Below are 20766 nucleotides of genomic sequence, written 5' to 3' on the forward strand. Positions count from 1 at the left end.
ACAGGACACAGGACGCAGGACACGGGACACAGGACACGGGACACAGGACACAGGACACAGGACACAGGACGCAGGACACAGGACGCAGGACACGGGACACGGGACACGGGACACAGGACGGCTCTGCTCTGGAGTTGTTCCAGCAGACAGAAACAACCTCGCTGTGTTCAGCCACCTCAGCCCAGTTTCCTCTTACGCAAACCCCACGCATCGGTCCGAGCAGATCTGCTCCTGCTCCGTGTTTTTCACTGATAAAGCTGCCCTGAGCAATCTTATCTGTCCTCAGCGCCTGTTTTGACGCGCGGGGCTGCTCTCGGCTCCGCTCTGCGTCCCCGCAGCCAGCCCAGCTGCTCTTCTTGCACCTTTTCCACCGAGTTCACGCGGTTTAGCGCGGCTGCTGAGCCCCAGGGCACGGTCTGTGGATAATGCTCTGTACAACAGCATTGCTGCTATCGGCCCTTTCTGGAAAGACATCCCAACAGAGTTAGGAACGCACCGCACCCTGCAGTGCGTTACGTGGCTCATCCTGCACTGCTGAACGCATGCAGGCCTTTTCCTCCTTAATCACTTCCAAAACGGGGGCCTAATTTATGGCACAAATGTTTGCTCACTGACTCCAGGGCATGACTTTGCATTTTGTACCATTCCACTTCCTCCCACGGCTGTTGGTTCAGCCTTCAATGTCACCTGCTGCCCCCAACGCGCCTGAGATTGTATGACAAAGTCATTGTTAGAAGTGTTACATTCATTTGGCTCTTAGGGCCCATACCCTCACTTGTAATTCCCCCTTCGGCACAACCTGGTCTCCTGGAGGTGGACACGCCGTGGGACGTGCCCGCTGACACGCTGTGGGACGTGCCCACTGACAGGCCGTGGGACGTGCCCACATCCACTCAGCAGCCGGCTCCCCGAGACACGACCCCCTCCTTGGCACCGCTGCTGTCGTGATCTGCTGCCGTGTGCAATCGTCTTGGGTTCGGCTTAACAGCACAAAGACGGGTTTCAGCAACACGGGGTTCCAGCAACCAAGCTCCGGGTGCCTCCACTACCGTTGTTCCGCAGGCCCAGGAATGGGAGCTGGCATCACCTTCATACCCAGCCGAAAGTCTGCCCACTTCTCCTAGGGAAAGGTTTTACCTCAGAGACGAAAAGGAACAAAAGATATTGTTATGAAAGCTTTGCTTAATTCTCCACTTAACTGCTTCTACTTCTTTTTCTTAGTAAAAGGTTAGAGAAGTGTTCAAAGGCTGTTGGGACGGGGAACTCCCCAGCTATAACATGGTAACCCAGGCTGCGCATAATTCCAGACCACTGTGATGGCAAAGATGGTTATTTACCCCTGAGCCCCCAGGCTGGAGCCCCCCGGTTGGCAGCAGAGCCTCCTCCTCACCTGCACGTGGGGCTGCACGTGGGGCTGCACGTGGGGCTGCACGTGGGGCTGCATGGGGCAGATCCCAGGTCGCTGTGTGTGCGGCAGATGCCATGGGGCAGACCCCATGGGGCAGACCTCAGCTCACTGCAGGGCTGTGTATGGGGCAGATCCCGTGGAGCAGATCCCATGAGGCAGATCCCAGCTCACCACAGGGCTATGTATGGGGCAGACCCCATGGGGCAGATCTCAGCTCACTGCAGGGTTGTGTATGGGGCAGATCCTGTGGGGCAGATCCCAGCTCACTGCAGGGTTGTGTGTGGGGCAGATCCCGTGGAGCAGATCCCGTGGGGCAGATCCCGTGGGGCAGATCCCATGGGGCAGATCCCAGCTCACCGCAGGGCTGTGCGTGGGGCAGATCCCATGGGGCAGATCCCGTGGGGCAGATCCCAGCTCACCGCGGGGCTGTGCATGGAGCAGATCCCATGGAGCAGATCCCGTGGGGCAGATCCCATGGGGCAGATCCCAGCTCACCGCAGGGCTGTGCGTGGGGCAGATCCCAGCCGGCTGCAGGGCCGCAGCAGCGGCAACATTCCACTGCTCTGTCACAGAGTCGTAGAATCACTTTGGTTGGAAGACGCCCCCGGCCATGGAGAGCCCCCGCACCTCGGTGCTGCAGCTGCAGCGACCGCCGTCCCTGCTCCTGCATCCCGCAGCAGCCCCAGCTCTGCGCGAGACTCGGCTCCGTCGGGGGCCCTGGGGAGCCTGAGCGAGACGGGACGTGGGGGGACCAGAGGAAACTGCGCCTGGAGAGCAGGAAACGCTGGCGGCCGAGCGCAGAGTCCGGGACACGGGGACGCGGGTTGGGGCCATCTGGGCCGCACGCAGTGCAGGGCGTGCTGCTGCACGGAATGCACTGTCCCGCGCCCTCAGCCCTACCTGCAGCTTCAGGGGAGGGTCCAGGAGCCAGGAAAATCTGCTCGAGCCGCTGCGGAGCATCACTGAGCCCTCCAGCGGCCAACAGAGCATCACCGAGCCCTCCAGCTGCTGGCAGAGCATCACTGAGCCCTCCAGCTGCCGGTAGAGCATCACCGAGCCTTCCGTCTGCTGGCAGAGCATCACCAAGCCCCCCAGCTGCCGGTAGAGCATCACCGAGCCCTCCAGCTGCTGGCAGAGCATCACCAAGCCCCCCAGCTGCCAGTAGAGCATCACCGAGCCTTCCGTCTGCCGGCAGAGCATCACCGAGCCCTCCAGCTGCTGGCAGAGCATCACCAAGCCCCCCAGCTGCCAGTAGAGCATCACCGAGCCCTCCAGCTGCCGGCAGAGCCTGCCAAGGCAGGGCCAGCAATGAGGTCTGACAGAAACCCGGTGCCCTTGGTGCGTGAGCAGCCACCAGCGCGAAGCACCATCGGCCTCTCCAGGGTGCGGCAGCCCCAGCACCCGCTGCCACAGCTGACGGTGCCCCCGGGGCTTGGCCCCAAACCTCGCTCTGCCAGCCCTGCGCTGGGCCCTGGGCCCTGCTCCCTGTCACCTCTCGCTGCCCCTCGTGCCACAGCTCCCGGCTCCCCCTGCACCCCCCGGGGCAGCAGGGACCCTTCCTCCCCCCGACACGCTCCTCTGCCTCCGACCAGTCCCACCACCACACGCAGCCCCCGGCCGCGCTCACATCTCCAGGTGTCACACAGCCGCTGTCCAGCCTGTCCCTCTGCTCTGCCCTGCGCATCCGCCTGGCTGCCGTCCCTGCGTCCCCTGTGCCGCCGGGCACGCCAGCCTTCCCAGGACATGCCGGCCATCCCGTTCTTAGCTGCGGCCGGGACCGGTTCCAGGGAATGTCCTCATCCCAGCGCACGCCCACGCACCGCCCCGTCCCCCCGGCCGGCCGCGGCTCCGCGCTGCGGTTACACACGCTGCGCTGCTTTCCACTTCTGGAAGCACTTAGGGAAGAGCCGGGTACGTGTGTCCTGCGGTGGGCGGAGCTGCGGGGGGAACACGGGCAGAGCTGGAGCCAGCAGGGCTCCATGAGCGCCGAGCTCCCCATCCTGAGCCTCACCCCGAGCTGTCTGCAGGTTTCCATCCCAGGGCTGACCGTGGAGATGCGTTGGGCAGTAACAGCCGAAGCTGCTCTGCCGTGTCCCCGGGAGCGCTCTGACCCCGCAGCGTTAAATGTGTGCTGGTCTGGCCTCCCGTGAATTCACACGTCGGAATCCCGTGCTGACACCAGCAGGTTACACGCTTGTGTAGGTCGTGGGTGAGCAAAGGACGCGTGTGGGGAGCCGCGGACGGGAGGTCGGAGCCTGATGTACCGAGTCAGTACACAGTAACAGATCGCTGAGGAGCCGCGTGCTGGCCACGTCCGCCCCGCTGGAACCGCGCACGGGCGTGCTGAGAGGAGACAGAGCAGCGGGAAGATGTTTGTCGGCCCCGCAGAGCCCGTCTGGCACGCAGGCTGAACCTTAAACCCTGACAAAGTGCACGTTGTGCAAAAACACGTGACGTCGGCACATCCCAGCCCAACCATCGGGTGCGGATAAAAATAGGCAGCAAGGCAAGAGGGGCCTCCACGCAGGGGGAGACGGGGAGCTCCGGCCCAACCGCGGCACCGGCAGCGCGGCGGGAGCCTGGCCCTGCGCCTGCGGGCAGGGACCGTGCCCCCTGGGCTTCCCTGCAGAGCGCTCTGCAAAGGAATAGAGGCAAACCAACCCTGACAGGGGTTAAAACCCCCTCAGACTCTGCCAATCCGGAGTTGGAGGGCACTCAGGGTGACACATACCTGCACCGCCGTGAAATACAAGCGGGAGCTCCTGGCTGGCTGTGCACCGCTGCAGGATGAACCCCCGGGACGCTGTAAAGCACCTTTCAGACCCTCTGCCCCGTCCAGTCGCACCGCGGTTAAAAGAACAGCGTGCGGCTCAAACCGCAGTCCTGGGGCAGCAGTGCCCAGGGCACCTGGGATGGGGACGGAAAGGAGCCCCGGTCCCACACCCCCCGGTGCCCCACACCCCCCGGTGCCCCACACCTCCCAGTGCCCCACACCCCCCGGTGCCCCACACCCCCCGGTGCCCCACACCCCCCGGTGCCCCACACCTCCCAGTGCCCCACACCCCCCGGTGCCCCACACCCCCCGGGGCCCCACACCCCCCAGTGCCCCACACCCCCCGGTGCCCCACACCTCCCGGTGCCCCACACCTCCCAGTGCCCCACACCCCCCCGTGCCCCACACCTCCCAGTGCCCCACACCCCCCGGTGCCCCATACCCCCCAGTGCCCCACACCCCCCGGTGCCCCACACCCCCCAGTGCCCCACACCTCCCAGTGCCCCACACCCCCCGGTGCCCCACACCCCCCGGTGCCCCTCTCCCAGGGCCCGCTGAGCAGAGCTGCCCATCTGCCCTTCCGGAGCGGAAAAGGAGAACTGCCCCCGAGCAGCAAGGCCTGTCCCACCTCCCGCACGCAGGAGCCCCGCACGGACACCAAAGCCCCTGAGCCCCCAGACCCGTCACCTCTGTGGAGCCCCAGCACTCGGGCTCACACAGCCCGGGGCTCAAGGGAGGAGGGTGAAGGGCGAGGGCAGCCGCGGCCGCACCGCGGCACCGAGTCGCGGCACACACGGCCTTCCCAGGGTCCAAACTGCGCCGGGATGGGGCACTGAGCAGGGGACCCGGCCCAGGGAGCCCTGGCAGGGGGACGGGACACAGACCGTGACTCGTGCCTGAGAATGAACAGGTGAGACAAATCCACCGTATGTCATCTGGTAAAGGAAAAGGAAAAGGAAGCCATAGGAGGAAGATGAAATGCTCATTCCTCTGGTGGGGATGAGGCACTGGGGATGGGGTGAGGCGGACGCAGGGGGGTGCAGGGGCATTGTCCGGATGGGGATGCGGGGGTGATGATGCAGAGGACGATCGCTGCCAGGGAACATCCCCCATCCTGCATCACCCTGTCGTGGCCAAAGAAGTGCAGGGCGTCACACGCCGAGAACGCTGCTCTCCCAGCGACGGAGCTCAACAGAGGTGCAGGAGCCAGCCAGCTGATGCCGTCCGATGGGATTTATCTGCCCCAAAGGTCTGTGTGTGAGCTGCCTGTGCGCAGCGTGGCCGCTCCAGGGACACGGCAGCGTCCCACATGTGTGGAACGGCAGCAGCAGAGCTTTGCAAACAGCACGCGGGGCCAGAAGCGCTTCCTGCCCACAGCCGCGGAGCATCGGGCAGATCCCCGTCCTGCAAACCCCTCCATGCGTGTCCGCGAGCTGCGGCAGCGGATCCCAGGAGGAAGAGCACAGGGACCAGCACAGCGAACGAGCACTACCTCATCAGCTGCAGACGCGCGCAGCTCGGAGCCCTCTGGAGCCGGAGGCTGCATCTGCCTCCTTGTGTTTAATGGCCCTCAATCAATTTTTCTCCCACAAATTTGCCTAATGGCTTTTAAAATCCTTTTCTGTTTTGGCCGCTGTAAACACCCTACGGCAATGAATTCCACAATGTGTCACCCATGGACATTTTAGCCAAGAAACACTCAATAAAATCTAGTCCCGTTCAAGTGTTTTACAGCTTTTGCGTTGCCTTTCCATCAAGACCACAACCCCCGTTTTACGGGAACGGTGAACATCCATTCCTCGCGCTCTCTCGCTGCCGCTCACGGAGCTCGCTCCAGCGGGGCTGCTGCTCCCGTCTGAGCAGCCTCGAGCGGCAGCTCCTGCCCCCTTCCCCGGCCACCAGAGCCCCCGCCGCTCCACCGGCTGCAGAGCCGGCTGTCCCGAGCGCTTTCGTGTCATCAGCAAACTCATTGTTTGTTCTTTTCTGGATCCTTTCTGAACGTGTTGGAAAGCAGCGCCTGGCGCTGAGCCTGCCCTCGGTACCCCCTCTATCCTCCGACCGCTTCACATTCGAGTTCCTCTGGACCTCTTGGGCAAATGTTTCAGCCCGGCAATTTGCCGCCGTTCATTCTATTGATTGGTTACATAATCTGTTCTTCTGTCACCTCATTTTGAGACAATTCCTCTGCCTTTCCTCTTGTCAATAAAGCTTCCTAACAAGTAAATGCTGCAGCAGAGAACAAACTTTGCCTTCTTACTATCGTCCTGTCTCTCCAGTGACTCCATTTAGACCCGTCACCCTTGGGCTGAGCTCATCTCCTGCTCTGGTTCCTGCCTCCGGTGTTTTTCGGCACTGCTTTCTACCTTTTGGGCAGGTATTGATCAGCTTCCCTTTAGGTGCACATTGGACAGAGCTCGTACTTGCGGAGGATCTGCTAAAACTGGCAGGTCCCCCCCGTACAGGCCACCCCCATCACACACACCTGAACCCGGAGACAAGCGGCAGAGCTGTGACGGGGAACCAGCGTCCGCAGGACACGGGGACTGTCACGGAGTGACACAGGGACTGTCACAGAGCAACATGGGGACTGTCATGGGAGCGACACGGGGACTGTCACGGAGCGACACGGGGCTGTCACAGAGCAACATGGGGACTGTCACGGGAGGGACACGGGGCTGTCACGGAGCGACACAGGGACTGTCACGGGAGCGACACGGGGACTGTCACGGGAGTGACACGGGGACTGTCACGGAGCGACATGGGGACTGTCACGGAGGGCCGCGGGGCCCGGGGACGCCAGCAGACGGGAAAGGCGCTGGGAGTGCGCTCTGTATTTCATATTTGGTTCCAACCTCGGCATTCCTCGTCCTTGTACCTATTCCCAGCTGAATTGCCTTTGGGTCTGATAAGAACCAGCGGCTCGCTCTCCTGCAGGTGCTCTCTGGTGGGACGAGGTCACCAGGGGAGCTGTGGCACCTGGCAGCAGGTGGAGTGACCGGGGGCGCCGGAGGTGGCCCGGGATGTGCTCTCGCAGTCCCGGAGGTGCTGACGGGCTCTGGCAGGGCCAGCACGGTGCTCACGGTGACAGCTGGCAGGACTGAACCAGGCGGGCTCCGCCACAGGGAGCTGGCAGCTGTCCCTGCCGCTGTGTCCCCGGCGGTGCCACGGGGCTGTGGCTGGTGGCACCAGCCGCGTCGGCTGCCAGGCAGGAACTGCCAGTGGTCACACAAGGAGACGCCGCCTGCTCCATTGTGCTGTGTTCAGGGAACAGGGTGTTGTGTACGATACCTGGCGTGCACCATCGGTGCCTGCTTGTGCAACAGCCGCCGTCACCGCGGCCCCTCTTGGGACCACACCAGCTAAAAGGAGTAACGGTCTGGAGGGAGAGGACGTCTGCCAAAGCAGCGAGCAGGCACCGGCGCTCGCACGGAAACAGGGTGGAACAAATAAACGTGCTGAAAGAAGCCGGAGGCTGCCAGAAAGAGAAGGAAAACATCGAATGAGCCAGGAACTTTCCAGGGGAATGAAAACATCTGCAAGACGTCTTGTTGGGAGCTGATGAAGCAGTTTCTGGGTGCACAGTGGGTGTGGGAGCCCAGCAGCTGCTCCTGCCAGGGGTGCAGCCCTGGCACCCAGCACCCAGCACCTGGCACCCGGTACCTGGCACCCAGTACCCGGCACCCATCACTTGGTACCCATCATCAGGCACCCATCGCCCCACACCCATCGCCCCACACCCATCACGGAGCCGGGCCCTGCGGGGGTAACGGGAACAGCTGCTGCGGGGAGAGGGGGACCCGGAGGCCCAGCCGAGAGGCGCCGGGAAGGGCGGCAGACGCCCGCCCGGAGGCCGGGGGCGGCGGGGCCAGCGGCGGGGCTGGGACGGGCCCCGAGCGGGGAACAGGCCCGCGAACCGGGGCTCCGGGGCGGGCGGGACGAGCTCGGGAGCCGCGCCGGGCAGGGGGAGGTGCGGGGAGCAGCGGGCTCTCGGCGGCGCATCCCGCAGCCGGGCTGTGCGGGGCCCCCCCGGCGGGGCGGGAACGGCCGGGGCGGGGCGTGCGCATCCGCACGTCCGGAGCGGGGCGGGCTGAGCCCGGGCCGGCCCCCGCGGCGCTGTCAGCCCGCGGCGCGGCTCGGCTCAGCTCGGCTCGGCACAGCCCGGCGCGGCTCTGCTCGGCTCGGCTCGGCAGGGCGGCTCGGCGCGGCTCTGCTCGGTTCGGCACGGCTCATCGCGGCTCGGCAGGGCTCAGCTCGGCTCGGCTCAGCTCGTCTCGGCTCGTCTCGGCAGGGCTCGGCTCGGTTCTGCGCAGCTCGTCTCGGCAGGGCTCGGCTCGGTTCTGCGCAGCTCGGCTCGGCTCGGCTCGGCTCGGGGATGGCGGTGCCGGAGCCGGACGCGCGGCTGGCGCAGGAGAAGGAGGAGGAGAGCGAGGAGGAGAGCGAGATTCTGGAGGAGAGCCCCTGCGGCCGCTGGCAGAAGCGCCGCGAGCAGGTGGGCGCTGCGGGACGGGGCTGCCGCTGCCGCTGCCGCCGGGCCCGGCGGGGCCGCGGGCTGTGCGGGGACCCAGCGCTGCCCGGCCCACCGAGCTCCCCGCCGTGTCCCGCCGGCCGGGGCCGGGGCTGGGGCGGCCGCACCCCCGGGCACGGGCAGCCCCGCCGAGACCCCGGCGGCTCCCGCAGGTGCCCGGAGGCCGGTGCGGGAGCTGCCCCGAGGGCGGAGCGAGCCGCCAGGGCCGGCCGGAGGCGCCGGGAGCCCCGGTGCGGGGAGCCCTGGTGCGGGGAGCCGGGCTCGCTGTGTCCCGGTGCGGGGAGCCCTGGTGCGGGGAGCCGGGCTCGCTGTGTCCCGGTGCGGGGAGCCGGGCTCGCTGTGTCCCGGTGCGGGGAGCCGGGCTGGCTGTGTCCCGGTGCGGGTGTCCTGGTGCGGGGAGCCGGGCTCGCTGTGTCCCGGTGCGGGGAGCCGGGCTCGCTGTGTCCCGGTGCGGGTGTCCCGGTGCGGGGAGACCCGGTGCGGGGAGCCGGGCTCGCTGTGTCCCGGTGCGGGTGTCCCAGTGCGGGGAGCCCTGGTGTGGGGAGCGGGGCTCGCTGTGTCCTTGTGCCGGGGGCCCCGGTGTGGGGAGCTGGGCTCAGTGTGTCCTGGTGCGGGTGTCCTGGTGCAGGGAGCCGGCCCGTGCTCCGGGGGCACAAGGCAGCCCGGATCACAGCGGAGGGCACTGACACCCCAGGACCAGACGTGCTGGGCCGCCTGCTTGCTGCCGGTTCGTGGGCCCTGTCAGAAGGAGACCGGGCGCTGCTGGAGCCGGCGCTGAGCCCAGTCCTGGAGGCATTGGCTGGGCTCAGTCTTGGAGCTGCGCACAGTGACAGGTCGGAAGCCACGGGTCACTGGCCGGGCAGCTCCTGCGGGAATGAGGACTTGGCTGGATGAATTGCAGGGCATGAGGGTGACAGGGGCTGTCCCCCGCACCGCTGCCTGCAGGGCTGGAGAACTTGGTGCCTCCTCTCCGGGCAAGGAGTTTGGATCACTTCAGCTTATCTTCCCAGCCCAGGGGCTCGGCACAGCCCTCCTGCAGCGTGTCCAGGGGGTTTTGCGGCGCTCCCGTCATCACCCCCTGCCCTCTCTGCTCCATCGCTCGTATCAGTGTAATGACCATCTGCCCTGGAAGCGGAGCCTGAGCCGCTCAGCCTCTGTCAGGGCACCCAGAAACAGGGCCCCAAGTCGGTGGGTTAATCCTGACCCCGGACCGGTGGGGACAGCACTGACAGACACACCCCAGGCTCTGGCAGCTCCTGAAGGGTCACGGGGCCCATCCAGGGCCACTCCTGTTCTCTGTCTCCCACGGTCACAAGCCAGTGACCTCTTGGCTGTCTCTAGCGCTCTGGTCTGGCTGCAGGCTGCCCGTGTTTCAGGCTGTTTTCCCAGTCTGGGCTTTGCCAAGATCTTGCCAGCCTGCTAATGTCAGTGCTGTCAGCGCCTGCCCTTCTTGTGTCCCTTTGTCCTTCTGGTGCTTCCACACCCACGCCGTCGCCCTCGGTCCCCGTTCCCGGAGCAGGGAGCAGGTGCCGCGGCGCTGGTGCCTGAGCCTTGTCCCGTGGTGCGCATGGGGACCTGACGCCACATTCAGGATCCCGTGGCTCCTTCCCCGGCTTGTCCTTGGTGCTCCCAGCCTGTCAGATCCCACCCGCGTGGCCCATCGCAGGCGCTGGAGGCAGCTGGAGCTGCGTCTTGGGGGTTTCCCGTATCTTTTTGGGGACGGGCTCTGGTGGCACCCGTTGTCGGCCGCGTGCCCCCGTCTGACCGAGCTGCGGCTGCTGGCGCAGGCAGCGCGGCCCTCGAGAGGCGCAGCGGACAGACGGACGGACAGAACTACCCCTGCCGCCCGCGGTCCCTGTGGCAGGGCGGCTCTGCGGGACAGCTGAGGCGGTGTGGAAAACTGAGGAAACGAGCTTTGTAGCTGAGAACACCCTGATGCTCCTGTAATTAGATCTGCAGACTTAAAATGACCTCCGGTGTGTGCTGGAAATGAGCAACAGGGTGGAGACGTTTGGTGTAGGCACTGAACAAGGCCCGTAATTCAATCCCGTCCGACCTGTAGCTGCATTCTGTTTTTCGCAGTTCTTGGCTGATGTGTTGGTCTGCGACCCACCAAAACAGCCCGAAACCTCCAGTTGTCCTTGGCAAGGAAACGACTTGGAGGTCATTTCTCATTTGAACAATCCCCGTCTATTTCGACCTAATGATGACATTTAATGATGTGTACTTAGCTTGGTTTCGACACGGGAGTGTCCTGGAGCGGAGCTGCAGCGCTGGCCCTGGCCCTGGCCCTGGCCCTGGAGGTCTGTCCCGTGCAGCACGTGGCGAAGTGCAAACAACCGCGAGCGCTGACACCTCCCCGCGCTGACACCTCCCCGCGCTGACACCTCCCCGCGCTGACGCCTCCCCGCGCGTGCTTCGGGAGCTGGCGGCCGTGCCGCCCGTCCGCGGGGGCTGGGAAGGCGGAGCGGCCGCTCCGAGCGCCGCAGGGGTCTCACCAGCCCCGGGGCTCTGGTGCGGTGGCAATTCACAGCCGTGAGGTGCGGTGCGTCAGTCCCACCGCTGGCATCGCCAGAGGCTGCCGGCAACAAAGATGCTGAAGGGAGTGGAGCACCTCCCTTATAAGAAAGGCTGAGGGAGCTGGGGCTCTTTAGCTTGGAGGAGACTGAGGGGTGACCTTGTTAATGTTTATAAATATATAAAGGGTGAGTGCCATGAGGATGGAGCCAGGCTCTTCTCGGTGACAACCAGTGACAGGACAAGGGGTAATGGGATCAAGCTGGAACACAAGAGGTTCCACTTAAATTTGAGAAGCAACTTGTTCCCGGTGAGGGTGGCAGAGCCTGGCCCAGGCTGCCCAGGGGGTTGTGGAGTCTCCTTCTCTGCAGACATTCCAACCCCCTGGACACCTTCCTGTGTCACCTCATCTGGGTGTTCCTGCTCCATGGGGGGATTGCACTGGATGAGCTTTGAGGGCCCTTCCAATCCCAAACATACTGTGATACTGTGCTTGCCGGGGCCGTGGTGCCGCGTCCTGGGGACAGCAGCGCCAGGTGATGGTCCCCGGGGACACCAGCACCAGGTGATGATCGCAGCGGGTGCAGCTCCAGCGCTGGGCTCCGCCAAGCTGTGCGGCCGAGCGCGCGATCCGAGGGGCAGGGCCGCGCTGCCCCGGCTGCGGGGCGACGGAAGTTCCGTGTGACCGGAGAGGTTGTTGCAAATCTGCAGATGCCGACTTACGTAAGAGAAAACACCGTTTGCAGTCCGAGCTGTCGATACCGTCCGGCGTCAGCCAGCAGCCGTTCTCTTTAACACACATTCCGATTGCCGTAAGCACTCTGGCTATTTTTACCAATAGATTTTCCCTCAGTATCCTGATGATTCATTATAATTGTTTATGCTCCTCAATTCGCTTTTGCCAGGACAGTGGAGCCCTGTGTGGGATCCGTTTTGAGGACGGGCCCAGGGAGGCGGGAGAGCCGCACGAAGGCTGAGAAGCCGGTGGTGATCAAGTGCTATGTGTATGTGTGAGTTACACGGGCACAAGGACGACACCCCTGTTTTCGCACGAGGCCGTTGCGGGGGCAGCTCCGGCCCCGTCCCTCGTGGCGCCCCGTTCCGGCGCAGACGCGGCAGCTCCAGCGCACCGCGGTGCCGGCTCCTGGTGCTGGGTCTGGCCGTGCCCACCAGGGCAGAAAACCTTCCCGTAACGACTTCCCTGTCCTGTTTGTGCTGCGTTTATTCACGGTGGGTGTGAAGTCACAGGTTTCCGTGAGCGGTTCAGGAAATAAAAGCTCTTACGTTAATCTCTGCAACGTCCGTGGAGAAACAGCCCCGCGACCTCACGCTGGGTGTGAGCACGACCGCGCTCTCCCTCGCCCCCTCCTCCCGGTGGGGAGAGGCGGCAGCACAGGAGCGCTGCTGCAGACCTTTCCTTTCGGAAGGCGCGCTGTTCCAGCCTTGCGCTGATGACTTCATGACTTTTTCCACCCAGTAACAGCAGCAATGCAGAAGAAACTTGGTTTACAGCCTGTGTCTGAAGTTTTGCAACTTGCGGCGTGTGAGCCATTTCTCCAAGGGGCCCAGCGCCTCGTCACTCAGCACAAACCGGTTCTGTCCGCGCCGCTTCGCTTTTGCCAAACCGTCACCCCTTCGGGGAGGGGCCCGTTGGGACCGGTGGGTGTTTGTGACCCTGCTGGTCACCGGTGCCACTGCGTTGACCCGTCGTGCTGGTTGGGCTGTTATTGCCGCTCCGCAGCGTCTGTCCGTCCGTCCGTCCCGGGGTGTCCGTGCGCTCTGCCCATCAAGCCCCGTTCTGCTCTGGGGGCTCGAGATCGGCGCTGCTCCCCCTTTGATCACAGGGTTGGTAACTGGGTAGTGATATGGGGCCCTCGAGCTGTGAGCTCCGACCCCCGAAACCAGCAGGATGAAAGGAAGGAAAGAGGGAAACGGGAAGAAAGAGAAAACACATGAAGCAAAATGTAAAGAAAATAAAGTAATATTAAAAAATCTGCAGGAGCGGTAGAGTTTGGAGTCTTGCTACAGGTTCCCAGAGATCAGAAAATGAGAACTTAATATGGAAAAAATCTCAACATTTGAACGCGCTGAGGTGCAGGGGGTTTCCCTTTTTTAGGTATTACTGAAGTTTGCAGTGAGGATAACCAGTTCCGTGACAGGTTAGCTGGAGAGCATCCAGCTCTGCAGTACTTGCCACCAGGGTTATTTCTGAAAGCCGCTTTGCTGCCAGCGCTCCCAGGGGAGCAGCAGGAGGACTTGGCTCTTTCTTTTCATGCCCTCTGTTTCCTTTCCTGCCCCTTACTGGTTTTATGGCCTTTGTTTGCTGGTGTTCAGGTTTCCAGGATGAGCGCCAGGTCCTGCACGTGGGCCGGGCAACCCGAGCACAAACGGGCCGGGCGGAGCCGGGGGTGAGGGAGGCGCTGGGAGCAGCGCTTGGGCTGCTGGGTGATGAGCAGCTCAACACCACCGGGCAACAGCCGGCAACAGCCGGCCCAGAACCCCACGTGTCTCAGAGCCCAATCCATGTCCCAGAGCCCAATCCATGTCCCAGAGCCCCCCATGTCCCAGAACCCCCCGTGTGCCAGAGCCCCCGTGTCCCAGAGCCCAATCCATGTCCCAGAGCCCAGTGTCCCAGAACCCCCCCGTGTCCCAGAGCCCAATCCATGTCCCAGAGTCCCCAGTGTCCCAGAGCCCCCGTGTCCCAGAGCCCCTGTGTCCCAGAACCCCGCTGTGTCCCAGAGCCCAATCCATGTCCCAGAGTCCCCCTGTGTCCCAGAACCCTCATGTCCCAGAACCCAATCCATGTCCCAGAGCCCCCGTGTCCCAGCGCCCCCGTGTCCTGGCTGCACCCAGAGCCATGTGAGCAGCACTGGGGGGATCCTGCCCCTGTGCCCCCTGTGCTGACCCCCTGAGCTCTGCGGCCAGCCCTGGGGTCCAGCACCAGCCAGACATGGAGCTGTTGGAGCGGGACGGAGGAGGGACACGGGAATGGGCCGGGGGCGGAGCAGCTCTGGGGAGAAAGGCTGAGACAGCTGGGGGTCAGCCTGGGGAGAAGCTCCGGGGACACCTTAGAGCCCCCAGCAGCACCCAAAGGGACCTGCAGGAGAGCTGGAGAGGGACTTTTCACAAGGGCACGCGGTGGCAGGACAAGGGGTGGTGGTTTAAACTGAGAGAGGGGAGATTTAGATGAGATCTGAGGAGATCCTTCCCCGTGAGGGCGTGAGGCCCCGCACGGGCTGCGGAGCAGTGTGGACGCTCCGTCCATGGAGGGTCCCGGGCAGGCTGGACGGGCTCGGGGCTGCTGGACGGTGTCCATGGCAGCCAGTGGAACCGGGTGAACTAACGTCCTTTCCAACCCAAACCGCTCTGTGCGCTGACTTGTGACCCTGCTGGGCTCAGCTGATCAGACGGGTTCGTATCGTCAGGCGTTGCTCTGTGCTCCAAACAGCAGCTGGGGCACCCACATGGTTTTAGCTGGGGATATTTGTGAAAGCAGGACAAGCGGTTTGAACTCACTGATGATAAACCTGGCTGGGCAGACAGTGAAATCCTCCTCTCAGCGCGGTCCGTGGGTCTGGCAGCAAACAAAACTTTCCATGCCGGATTTAGTGCCCTCCTCATTCCTCTTGCAGCCTGTGTGGGCGACGTGCAAGGGCTGTTTCGGCTCTGCCGTCAGGTCCCCTTTCCCTGTGCCACCTTCTCCATTGCAAGGATCCTTTAACCCTCTGCGATCTAACCCGGTCTCAACAATCCTCCGCCTTGTTGTGTGCCGGGAGGGCCCTGACGTCAGCGCAGCGGCACAGGCTGGTGCAACTCGCCGTCTCTCGTGCGGTGACGCGCTCCCTGGTGTCCGCCCGCGTCCCCGCGGCGATGCCGGCTGCCGCTGCTCCGGCCGTGCTCCGGGCACCGCGGCCGCTGGGCTCCTCCGGCGTCCGTCCGCCAGGCGCCCCTCTGCACTCCCTGCACGCCCCACACGCAGCCGCATCACAATTGCTGGCGCCCTCCATGCTTTGTTCCCTTTCCTGGTTTTGACCGAGCGTTTTTTGCCCGTTGGTTGGTTTCCCATTCAGGCATTATCGTTTGCAGCGGTCAGACATCGTGCCTGGGTCTCGCAGCCTCGTACACCTTTCGTGTCCCTCGTCTCCTTTCTCCTTTCTCTCTGATGTAACCAGAGAAGCGCACACAGCCCCAGAGGCCTTTGTGTTTTATCTCTGGGACAAGGGTGGTGTCCCACGGTCGTGTTACAAAATGCATTAAAAGATGATCAAGTGCTCGTTTGACACTGAGCAGTGACGGGTGTGTTAGCGTTCCTGGCCGCAGGCGGATGCTGGTCAACAAGGCGGTTTTGTCAGCGTTGATGGAACCTGCACCGCTATTCGCTTGGGTTCGCTGTGCCACCAGGTTCCTCCCAAGGGGCTGTTCATTCCGCTCGCTGGTCTGCCCGCGGCACAGAGGGCTGCTGGCTGCTGTTTCCCAGCTGGGCTGGATGGGCTGCTGGTCGTCGCTTCCTGGACCAGCTCTGCAAAGCGCGTCCCTGGGTGTTCGTCCCCGCCTGGGACTGGTGGGCACTGGGACCTGCCCGCCCAGCCCGTCCCTGGGTGTTTGTCCCCAGCTGGGACTGGTGGGCACTGGGACCTGCCCGCCCAGCCTGTCCCTGGGTGTTCGTCCCCGCCTGGGACTGGTGGGCACTGGGACCTGCCCGCCCAGCCTGTCCCTGGGTGTTCGTCCCCGCCTGGGACTGGTGGGCACTGGGACCTGCCCGCCCAGCCTGCCCATGGGCACATCCTGCTCCCAGCTGTGGTTCAACTGAGAGCGGGGCAGAGCTCGGCTCAGATCCATCCCGGGGCAGAGCTCAGCTCAGATCTGTCCTGGGACAGAGCTCGGCTCAGAGCTTGGTTCAGAGCTCAGTTTAGAGCTCAGCTCAGAGCTCAGTTCAGAGCTCGGCTCAGAGCTTGGTTCAGAGCTCAGCTCAGATCTGTCCCAGGACAGAGCTTGGTTCAGAGCTCGGTTCAGAGCTCAGTTTAGAGCTCAGCTCAGAGCTCGGTTCAGAGCTCAGCTCAGAGCTTGGTTCAGAGCTCGGCTCAGAGCTCAGTTTAGAGCTCAGTTCAGAGCTCAGTTCAGAACTCGGTTCAGAGCTCGGTTCAGAACTCGGTTCAGAGCTCGGTTCAGAGCTCGGTTCAGAACTCGGTTCAGAGCTCGGTTCAGAGCTCAGCTCAGAGCTGCATTTCAGAGCTCAGCTCAGAGCTCAGCTGAGAGCTTGGTTCAGAGCTTGGCTCAGAGCTCGGTTCAGAGCTCTGCTCAGAGCTCAGTTTAGAGCTCAGCTCAGAGCTCGGTTCAGAGCTCGGTTCAGAGCTCAGCTCAGAGCTCAGTTCAGAGCTCGGCTCCAGCTCTGTCCCGGGGTGTGCGGTGCCCCGGGGTAAATCAAACCGCGTCCAGCCCCCCGCAGCCCTGTCCGCAGGCCGGTTTGTGTGCAGTGGGTTTGCGTGCAGTGGAATGTCTGCTGGGAAGCAGCATCCCCTGTGTTGCCCTCCGTGTGCAAGGTCTCCCCGGCTCTTCTCGGGGCGGTGGAAAAATACCCTTCTGTCCGCTTTTCTCGCAGCGGAAGGAGAACAGGGCTCGCAGTGTTCGCTCGGCAGCTGCTGGGCAGGAGGGACGGGCACCCGTGGGCGCGGGAGGAAGGACGGACAGACGTCCAGCTGCCCCGAGGCTGCTGGAGGAGCCCTGGGCCACGTCTGCTGGGAGAGGCTCCTCTGGTGTCCGTGGGCACTGAGCAGTCACCTCCCCACTGTCACCAACAGGACCTGCTGGGATGGACAGGGAGAGCTGATGGGGAACGGGCTGGATGGCGCGGGGTCCCTTGAGCCCCGGCACGGTGCAGCTCTGCCGCCGCACGGCCTGACATGGTGACCGCGAATCCGGTTCCCTGCCTCCGTGTCCCCTGCCCGCGGTGGCTTTTCCTGGGTGGCTGTGGAACCTCAGTTCTGCTCTGCCTGTGGCTGTGCCCTGTTCCCCTGTGCCCACTCCCCTCTGCCCGCTCCCCTGTGCCCCTGGCTCTGCCCCACTCTCCTCTGCCCCAGTCCCCTGTGCCCACTCCCCTCTGCCCGCTCCCCTCTGCCCCTGGCTCTGCCCATGGCTCTGCCCACTCCCCTCTGCCCATGGCTGTGTCCCGCTCCCCTTTGCCCACGCCGCCGCCTCCAGCTCATCCCTATCCCCATCCCCATGCCCATCCCCATGCCCATCCCCATCCCCGTGGCTCCGCTTGCAGCTGCTCCGAGTTAGCGCTGAGCAGACGTGCAGGGGAGAGGCAGCATCAAATGCTTCACTGGAACCAAAACGTTTTCCGTCTCATGTGTTCCCTTCACCTGCTGATTGTGTAACACGAGCACGCGGAGAGAACAGGTTTGTCTGGCACGGCAGAGCCCACGTCCTGCCCCTGCACAGTCACGGGACATCGCGGGCCTGAGCTGTTCTGCTGGGGACGGCGGGCGGGGTGGATGTCCCAGCGCTGGCCCCCTGCTGGCCCCCCGCTGGCCCTGCTGGCCCCTCACTGGCCCTGCTGTCGCCCGCTGGCCCTGCTGGCTCCTCACTGGCCCTGCTGGCCCCCTGCTGGCCCTGCTGGCTCCTCACTGGCCCTGCTGGCCCCCTGCTGGCCCTGCTGGCCCAACCCTGGCCCTGCTGGCCCTGCTGTCCCCCACTGGCTCTGCTGGCCCCCACTGTCCCCCGCTGTCCCCTGCTGTCCCCTGCTGGCCCTGCTGTCCCCCACTGGCCCTGCTGTCCCCCCGCTGTCCCCTGCTGTCCTGCTGCTGGCCCTGCTGGCTCAACCCTGGCCCTGCTGTCCCCCCGCTGGTCCTTCTGTCCCCCTGCTGTCCCCCCACCGGCCCTGCTGGCCCCGCTGGCCCCCCACTGGCCCTACTGTCCCAGCCTTGGCCCCGCTGTCCCCCAACTGGCTCCGCTGTCCCCCCACTGTCCCCTGCTGTCCCAACCATGGCCCTACTGTCCCCCTGCTGTCCCAGCCTTGGCCCTGCTGGCCCCCCACTGGCCCCGCTGGCCCCCCACTGGCTCTGCTGGCCCCCGCTGTCCCCGCTGTCCCCTGCTGTCCCCGCTGTCCCCCGCTGTCCCCGCTGTCCCCGCTGTCCCTGCTGTCCCCGCTGTCCCCGCTGTCCCCGCTGTCCCCCCGCTGTCCCCTGCCAGGGGTGCAGGCGCAGCCCAGCCGGGCTGGGAGCGGATTGTCTGTAAGTGCTCGGGGTGCTGTCCCGGCCTCCCCCGGGGACAATGGGACGTGTCAGCGCCCAGTGATGGTTAAAGGTCACGTTTTGTTGTCTGCTTATGGCAAGGAAAAAAACCCGAAATCCAGACCTAAACCATTATTATCTTCTGTTGGTTTAGTTACTGGTGAAGGAGTTTGTGAGGTTCAACGTCGCCTAATGACAGATGCTGACTTGCGTTCCTCTCCCCAGTAAGGTCACAGAGCGGGTCTCACCGCTTTGCCAGCACTAATTCTGAAAAAATGCTTGCTTTCTTTTTCATGCTTGAAGCTCTTGATCCAAACACAAGCTGGTTCATTGACACAACTCATTTTACTACCTGCCACCGGTTAGCGGCAGGTCCAGTGCTTAAAACGGAGCCCTGGAAGCCCAGAGCTGGGATCCCGTAAACCCAGAGCTGGGGATTCCATAAACCCAGAGCTGGGGATTCCATAAACCCAGAGCTGGGGATTCCATAAACCCAGAGCTGGGGATTCCATAAACCCAGAGCTGGGGATTCCATAAACCCAGAGCTGGGGATTCCATAAACCCAGAGCTGGGATCCTGTAAACCCAGAACTGGGGTCCTGTAAACCCAGAGCTGGGGATTCCATAAACCCAGAGCTGGGATCCTGTAAACCCAGAACTGGGGGTCCCATAAACCCAGAACTGGGATCCTGTAAACCCAGAGCTGGGGGTCCCTTAAACCCAGAGCTGGGATCCTGTAAACCCAGAGCTGGGGGTCCCGTAAACCCAGAGCTGGGATCCTGTAAACCCAGAGCTGGGGATTCCATAAACCCAGAGCTGGGATCCTGTAAACCCAGAGCTGGGGGTCCCGTAAACCCAGAGCTGGGATCCTGTAAACCCAGAGCTGGGGGTGCTGGAGGCCCAGAGCTGGGGATGCTGGAGGCCCAGAGCGCGGAGCCGCTGTGCCCAGCCCCGGGCGGGGAGGTCCCGGCGCAGGAGCGGGTTTGTCTCCCCTGTTCACGCACAGGATCATGGGTCGCAGCAGGACCGCGGCTGAGCCCCCGGTCCCCTCGGTGCCGCTGCTGCTGCGGGACCTGCTGCAGCCCCTGCCCCGCTGCATGGTGACCGTGGGCTCAGCCGCTGCCCTTTGCTGTCCCTGTCCCCCGGTGATCTGAAGGAAGCAGCGCAGGTGCCACCATGGGGGCTCAGCCTTCTTAGCTCATTTTTCTTTCCCTTTACGTGTTTTTAAACATTATTTCCACGCTGCAGCAGTGCCCCTGCCCTGCACGTTCTGCAGCACGGGGGGTGGAGGGTGCAGGGAGCGCAGCTCCAGGGCCAGGGGACACGGGCTTTGGGGACGGCGGGGGACCCGGTCCCAGGCAGGGCTGGGAAGGCGTCCCGGAGACGCAGCTCGGAGAGGCCGCCCTGCTGCCCGGGCGGTGTCCCCGTGCCCCAGCAGCACCCCCCCGCTGTCACCTGCCTGGCCAGGAGCCCAGACGCAGCCTCTGCTGTTGCCCGCACTTATGAGACCTGGAGCAGAGGGCCAGATCGGGATTTACTCTGCAAAACTGCTCTCCCGGGCACATTCTGTTCCCTGCTCAGCCTCGTGGCCCAGCAAATCCTGCCAGCTTCCAGTGCCAAAGGGATAAGGTGCTGATGTGTCGGGAGGAGTCAGGTACGCTGTGCAGTTGGTGACCATGGCTGTGCCCGTGCCCTGCGGCCCTGCTCTCAGTACCGGCAGCCGGGGCTTCTGTTCTGCGGCACAGCAGCCCTGGCACTGACGATGGCCCCACGGTTGGGGCCTGTGGCGTCACACGTGTCCCTGGTTGCTGCACAACACCGTGGGTCCCGGTGCTCTCACGGTATCACACAGTATCACAGTATGTTTGGGGTTGGAAGGGCCCTCAAAGCTCATTCAGTGCAATCCCCCATGGAGCAGGAACACCCAGCTGAGGTGACACAGGAAGGTGTCCAGGGGGTTGGAATGTCTGCACAGAAGGAGACTCCACAACCCCCTGGGCAGCCTGGGCCAGGCTCTGCCACTCTCACCATGAAGTTTCTTCTCAAATTTAAGCGGAACCTCTTGTGTTCCAGCTTGATCCCATTACCCCTTGTCCTATCATTGTTTGCCACCGAGAAGAGCCTGGCTCCATCCTCATGGCACTCACCCTTTATATATTTATAACCATTAATAAGGTCCCTCCTCAGTCTCCTCTTCTCCAAGCCAACGAGCCCCAGCTCCCTCAGCCTTTCTTCTGGCCAGCGCGGCACGGCTGGTCCGGGGAGCGGGTCCCTGCAATCCGTGTAACCGCTCCTCCTGGCTCAGCCTCCCC

At 63.8% G+C, this 20766-nt stretch overlaps 2 protein-coding genes across 6 annotated transcripts in view; one reads left to right on the plus strand and one right to left on the minus strand.

Moving 5' to 3' along the window:
- Positions 1–739: 739 nt before the first annotated feature.
- LOC110360540 (chloride intracellular channel protein 6-like) lies at positions 740–4064 on the minus strand. Of its 3 annotated transcripts, XM_065054775.1 has the most exons (3): positions 2309–4047; positions 1766–1971; positions 740–1652 (listed from the first exon to the last, which is right to left on the minus strand). In XM_065054775.1, exons 1-3 carry the CDS (start codon positions 3441–3443, stop codon positions 1587–1589), a joined length of 1407 nt encoding a protein of 468 aa, XP_064910847.1. In that variant the 5' UTR covers positions 3444–4047; the 3' UTR covers positions 740–1586. The 3 variants fall into 3 exon arrangements, 2 of the variants coding, with proteins under 2 accessions (XP_064910847.1, XP_064910846.1); XR_010470830.1 differs by having other exon boundaries at positions 740–1971; positions 3036–4064; XM_065054774.1 differs by having other exon boundaries at positions 740–1971.
- Positions 4065–8265: 4201 nt separating this feature from the next.
- NRBP2 (nuclear receptor binding protein 2) overlaps positions 8266–20766 on the plus strand; it is a 47347-nt gene continuing 34846 nt past the window's right edge. Inside the window, exons 1-2 of one of the 3 annotated variants that reach the window (XM_065054777.1) lie at positions 8267–8495; positions 8526–8670. In XM_065054777.1, coding sequence (XP_064910849.1) covers positions 8554–8670 — 117 coding nt within the window. In that variant the 5' untranslated portion in view covers positions 8267–8495; positions 8526–8553. Of the gene's footprint in view, positions 8671–20766 lie in introns of all 3 variants that reach the window. The other 2 variants (XM_065054779.1, XM_065054778.1) reach the window with 2 other exon arrangements.

The sequence above is a fragment of the Columba livia genome, chromosome 2 (genome assembly GCF_036013475.1).
Source record: "Columba livia isolate bColLiv1 breed racing homer chromosome 2, bColLiv1.pat.W.v2, whole genome shotgun sequence".
Taxonomy (NCBI): domain Eukaryota; kingdom Metazoa; phylum Chordata; class Aves; order Columbiformes; family Columbidae; genus Columba; species Columba livia.

Coding starts and splice junctions, on each gene's coding strand:
- LOC110360540 (XM_065054774.1), bottom strand. CDS start 3,443: ATGGAAACCTGCAGACAGCTCGGGGTGAGGCTCAGGATGGGGAGCTCG. Junction 1,972..2,308: donor ACCCTCCCCTGAAGCTGCAG/GTAGGGCTGAGG, acceptor ACTCTGTGACAG/AGCAGTGGAATGTTGCCGCT.